General features: G+C 43.7%; 1 protein-coding gene across 1 annotated transcript; it reads right to left on the reverse strand.

The window, feature by feature from the left end:
- Positions 1-937: 937 nt before the first annotated feature.
- On the reverse strand, positions 938-2,114 carry LOC118416817. The gene is made up of 2 exons (XM_035822079.1): positions 1,548-2,114; positions 938-1,352 (listed from the first exon to the last, which is right to left on the reverse strand). Exons 1-2 carry the CDS (start codon positions 2,068-2,070, stop codon positions 1,345-1,347), a joined length of 531 nt encoding a protein of 176 aa, XP_035677972.1. The 5' UTR covers positions 2,071-2,114; the 3' UTR covers positions 938-1,344.
- Positions 2,115-6,423: the final 4,309 nt, after the last annotated feature.

The following is a 6,423-nucleotide window of genomic DNA, read 5'->3' on the forward strand; positions in this document are numbered from 1 at the left end:
ATAATTGTGTTTCATGTGACTGTGTTTCAGTGATTCTTCTTAAATTTCACAAAATATGAGCAGCTCTAATATCGCACCACAATAAAAGTCAGGATGCTAAAAAACAGAAGTCGATTGCACTGTTTAATGAATCTGGCATGGCTGTTTTGTCAACAATATTAGCTACAGCTTCATTGTGCCCACAGGGCTACAAATTGCGTATTTGTGTTTATGTTTGGCCATGACTCGAACGTTCCTGTCCACTGACCATTGGTAAGCTAAAGTAATGTTTGTAGAACTTGATACTAGTATACATCAGAACCTCGTTTTTACACAAAGCTTCAAGAATGGCAATTATTCAATGTGTGAAAATACAATAATGGCAACCAAAATAATTCTATCCAGTTTAGAAGTTTCACTAATAGCTATCTGTCTATACAAATAGACAATGCTGGGGCATTCTTCTAATGATCAGACCACTAAATGTTCCAGTTAGGATGTTTATCAAAACTGCTGTCCTTCATGGCAAGAATCGACAGAAATGTTACACGTCACTGTATCACTACTAATGTGCCTCTCTCAGTATTAAACGCTTAACAAACATCATGTATAATGATCATCATGATACAAAAACACTAGGCCAAGCTACCCTACCATTGTCACATTACATTCAAATGGTACCTTGAAAATAAGGTGAACAAATATTATGTACATGTCACAAAAGTTAGTGTGTACAATGAAACAGAGTTACAGTCACCTGACAGGTAAATAATATCAAAACCAATCGCTTTGTCTATGTACAAGTTTACATTTATACAAATTATGTTGTACATATTCACATGACACAGATTGGGATTCAGTGCAAGAAACAGAAGTGTGCGGTAATTCGTTGTGTGATTAACTGGCTTCTACTGTACAATGGATACTACATTGATCTATGTATCTGTTTGAATACCAGCTTAACATAATTATGTGGTGTGACTATGAACCAGACTATCTTGATTTTTCTCATTTGAGCAGAATTCAAGGGAATAGGACCAGTTCAAAAACTGCCCTGACAAAACTGTGCAAAGTGATCAGAACACTGAACTTGTTATTGCCATTTCTTCGTTCATCACGCCAACTGTTTTCCTCAATCTCTACTGATCTGCTGCTCCAGCCGGGATGCCACAGGCCTGCAGAAGGGTTTGGTCAGATTTGAACCGGCCAGCAGCTTTCTCGACCTCTGAGTCACTGTTCTTGAGGATGTCCACAATCTTGCTAGGCCAACTCCTTGCATCTCCTGCAGGAGTGGTGTCATCTCCATTCATCTTCAAGATGTCATGACGTCACACGTGCAGAAATCACATGTACTGCACTGTGAAGTCAGATCGCTGAAAATGACCGAGAGAATCGGTAAAAAATTCCAGTGAGTGAAATGAGTTGGAAAATTTTTATTTTGATGTTGTTCTCTGGACAAGATTAGAAAACACCACAGAGCGTAAATTGTAAAGTTCTCAAATATGTGCGTAAAAGTAATCGTTATGATAAAAAAACAAAATATCATGAAGCGTCAAAGAAAGATGTACCTGTGATACCGCAGGCTTTTAGGAGCTCTCTCTGGGAGTCCACCCAGTACTCGGACTTCAGAAGTGCATCTTTGAACTTTTTTGCATTGTTGAATGCCGTCTCAGGGTCAAGCAGAGTTTCCCTGATTTTGCCCGCCCAGGTTTGGGCATTTGCCTCCATATCACTGTCTCGCACGCTGGTCTTCACGATTCTGTTCAGGAGGCCCCTTGGGAACTTCTCTTCGTTAACGAACTTCGTGATCATGTCCGCCAGTCCTGACTGGTCAGAGATGAGAACAGGCACACCAGCGGCAATGGCCTCCAGGCCAACTAGCCCAAACGGCTCAGAGCGGGACGGCATCAGGACCAGGTGGGCCGACATCATGTCGTTCCTGATGTCCTGATGTGTTCCGTACGTTCGGAGGATGGGAATCAGGTCGCTGCTGTCCAGGTTGTCTTCCAGGATCTTCTTGCTTCTCTCATAGTCATCCTTGCTGCTGCCGCGGGTGACCCATCGCACGTTCTTCAGATCGCTTGCGGTCATGCTGATGGATCTTGCTGCAAGATTGTAACCTTTCAGATGCTCAACATTCGTCACTCTTCCAATTGAAAGGATGACCTTTACTCCATCACCATTATCAGGTGTGATGTTGGCTTCTTCAAATATCCTGGACGGCCTTGGGAGGAACAAGAAGTGTTCTTTTGGTTTCTTCCCTATCCTGTACTTGTTCTTGAACTGGTTGTAGATCCGCGGGCCCACCGAGAAAGCTGCCTTTGCGTTGTTGACTTTATCAAGCATATTCTTCACTTTCTCAGAAGCTTCAGTAGCCTTCTGGGTTCCCTTGAAGTGATCAGTGTCCTCAGGTAAGGCGTGAGTGAACATGATCAGGTCTGCCTCCTCGTAGTACGCATCCTTGATGTTTCGCGCAGCTGTATCTGTGATGTGAGCATGGCCAATAATGACGTCAACATGTGGCGGGAACTTCGACTTCGGGTAGTAGGTCAGGTATTGAAACGTCAGCCAGTCCGTGGATGGCTCTGTCTTGTCCTCTAATGCTTGATGGGGTTTGATAAGCCGGATACCGTCATTGCCTGCTGCCTCTTGGTCTTCTTTCGTCACACGCAGGACTGTACAATAAACGACTGCCTTGAATGCGGCCAGAGTTTGTCCCACCCTGCTGTTGATGGTAGAAAGTCCCCCCTTGGAGGTCCCATACTCGTCATTGATTAACAAGACTACTGGTACTTTGGAACCTTGGGAAAAGAGATAAAAACAAAGACGGTATTAAATGATTAGCAAACTCGTTGTACACACCTGGTACATGTAGCTTGGAGACATTGCTAACTATAAAAAGAAATCTATCTACACCAGAACATATGTGATATATGTAGTGACCGCTCTCTTATCTTTGTCAGGTAATAAATCTTACACTTACAAATAAATTACCGGTATCAAACACTCCAATGGTACCCAAAATCAGAGCTGCTGCCTGGCATGTCCATGTATCATATTGCTGCAATTCATCAAAATGAAATAAATGTTTCAAATATGTAAGCTTTTGCACGATGCTCACAGTATTCTGCAGACAGTTATTTGCTGATTTAACTCTTTGCATGAAGGAAGATAGTAGTAGTCCACTGTGTCCTGCTGCTGCAGTGGTCTGGACACCTCAGTCTTTCTTCAACTCTTTCCACTTCGTCCTGTTCATTGCGAGCTTCCTGAGCTCCCTAAGTTTCCTTTCTGACCGTAATGAGTCCTCTTTCTTTGAGGTCTGCCCTTAGTAAGCCCAGAAGGTTCTTGCAGTGCCTTCCTTTTCGGGCTTTGTAGGTGTTGGAGCCAATCAAGGCAAATTCCAAGGAAGATACCTTTATGATATATCAATCAAGTATTTATGTATTACCTTGACAGCTCAAGGAAGAATCAGCATTGCTTCCATGTGCAGCCCCAGTGCTGCCTCCATGTGCGGCCTCAGGGCTGCCTCCATCTGGAGCCCCAGGGCTGCCTCCATGTGCGGCCTCAGTGTTGCCTCCATGTGGAGCCTCAGGACTGCCTCCATGTGGAGCCTCAGTGCTGCCTCCATGTGGAGCCTCAGTGTTGCCTCCATGTGGAGCCTCAGTGTTGCCTCCATGTGGAGCCTCAGTGTTGCCTCCATGTGGAGCCTCAGTGCTGCCTCCATGTGGAGCCTCAGTGTTGCCTCCATGTGGAGCCTCAGTGCTGCCTCCATGTGGAGCCTCAGTGTTGCCTCCATGTGGAGCCTCAGTGTTGCCTCCATGTGGAGCCTCAGTGCTGCCTCCATGTGGAGCCTCAGTGCTGCCTCCATGTGGAGCCTCAGTGCTGCCTCCATGTGGAGCCTCAGTGCTGCCCCCATGTGGAGCCTCAGTGCTGCCTCCATGTGGAGCTTCTGTGCTGCCTCCATGTGGAGCCTCAGGGCTGCCTCCATTTGTCATGGCATTCTGTTGAGATGTCTGTAACGTTAGATGGCTGACTTGCCCCGCACCTCTGCTGGGTGGCACAGCTGCACCTGCAAGACAAAAATGTCAAAATGTCAAAATGCAAGATTACCTCTCAGACTGGTGGGTGATTCACTCAGCTATGCTGTGGAATGAAAAATGAATAATGGATTATCTTGTTTACTTCTTCCCACATGAATAAGTTCCAATCATGTTTTAATTGTTTTTCATGTGATGCTGCTTTGGCTCTCACGACATTCTTAGCAACTTTCTACTCATTAGTGAAGAGAACTTAGCACTTTTTGAATGCCAATGGGTACTCCCTGAGTTATATATGTCTGAAATGAATTGATGGTTATGCAATTAATAACAGCTGCTTTAACATGGTTATTTTTGTTCTGGTAACATTGATTTTGCCACAGTATTCTTGATGTAAATCAGTCATAGGACTTCTTCAAGAACATAATTAAAAGCAGCGACAGCGTTTCAAGTTTTTTAAAAAAATCATTCCGATGAACCACAGAGCATCCCAGAATGCGCCCTAGGTTCACTCTAATTGTTACTGAAGTTTACTGAAGTCCCAGTGAAGCTCCAAAGATCTGCGACCGCAACGGTCAATTCGGAAATCTTGGACTGACTTACTTCCGGTAGGCAACCCGGAAGAAAGTGGATTTGGTTGCGGCTTACAACGGTATAAATGTGAAAAAATGACGCCGATGTGTTGAGAATAAGTTATAAATATCAATCTGACTGGAGGTTTTAAAGTTCAGAACATTTGATATTTTGGCGCCAAAAATCTTATAACCTAAAGTTTTCCCTTTAACAAAATTCCCCGGAAATTATCTCATTTAAAAAGAAAATTAAAAGAATGTACACATGTACTCACAGGTTGGTATGTCTCCTTTCTGAAACAAGAAAAACAAATAACGTGATTTTTGCATTTCTTCTGCAAGTTTAAGTTAGACCACTTTTTCCCAATGGTCCCAAAATCAGGGGCCAAACTTAAATCACTTACTCACTGCCCCAAGACCTATCTACTACGGTACCAAAAATCATGAACCTGGTACTTCCAGAAAATTTGACCTCCAGCTTTGACGCTCTAGGTAACTGGAAATCATATCTCGCGTACTGAACAAAGAAGCTTTACCAGTGTGCCTATAGCATGAAAGTAACTTGTAGGCAGAGTTAAATCTTACCTCATTGAATACATGCTGACACACAGTTTCGTCTTGTGGTGTCTTGATGGTAACTTTGCCATTGACACGTCTACCATTAGGCCTATTAAGCAACATTTGAACATTCTGGCCTTTTCTGGCACGGCAGAGAGTTGCTCGTAGGGTCATGTGCTCTATCTCTTCCTGGCCTCCATTGACAGCTACAGCAACAGCAATTTTCTCACCATGATAAAGGTCGAACATTGCATCGTTGTGTCCACATCTGGTGAAGCCTTCGCGGTACTCATCCGTTTCTACGCTTGTGTCTCTGCAGACAACGTGGAATTCCACGTGATCTACGTCGGGATTGATGTACGATACAAACCGACAATTCAAAGTCATTGCCGACAGTGCATCTTGCATGACCTTTCTCACAGTAATAGATCTGGTCCAAAACACGAAAAGGGGACAGAAGGTCAGCAGAAGTATGGACAGTTTGTCCAAATGTATCTGATGCATGGTTGAAGCTGTGATGTCTGCCCAGCCTTCTCCATCAAAATGCTTCAGCAGAACACATTGCATGTCTTCAGAACCAGGAGGTCGCCTCATCTGAAGTTCCATGGGTCCAACAGGCTGTGCACCATGTAGGTTGACGTGAACAGCCGGGGAGAACAGCACCTGATCCAGTAGCTCACGTGGACAGGTGTCCTCATCCAGGGACCAGGGATAGCCAGAGATCCAGCTGAAGCCTTCTTCACCCCTTAAGATACCAGGAATGTCTACGATGGAGATGCTTACAGCTGTGTCTTGCTGAAGGATTCCTGGTGGCACAACAAGCTTGACAAAACCAGAAATCTCAATCTCCCCTCCTGTTGGTCCGACAAAGGCCTTTGTTGTCTTTGCATAGTGTAACTCATTGGGTACTCCTAAACAAATAAATTTCAAAGTATTGGTATTAATACGTGCTTGATATGTGTTATTGGTAACACCTGACTGTCTTCCCAGTTCAGAACACATTATGAAAAGAAACATAACCTAAATGCAAGCAAAACAGAGCATCAAATTTTGGGATGGACGGCGGAATTTGAAGCTAAATTGTCCGCATGATTATAATATGCTTTATCTCAAATCTATTTTGTATCTTAGGACACGGAAGCTTAAATGATACCAAATGTATTGCTCTTGATTATGCATTAGTTTTCATGTGCTGACAAATGATGACATTGAAGATATAAGTCAGGATACACGTTTAAGGGAGTAAAAAGTAATTGCATTGTTGCTTTGCTCATGCA

The sequence above is a fragment of the Branchiostoma floridae genome, chromosome 5, assembly GCF_000003815.2.
Source record: "Branchiostoma floridae strain S238N-H82 chromosome 5, Bfl_VNyyK, whole genome shotgun sequence".
Classification (NCBI taxonomy): Eukaryota; Metazoa; Chordata; class Leptocardii; order Amphioxiformes; family Branchiostomatidae; genus Branchiostoma; species Branchiostoma floridae.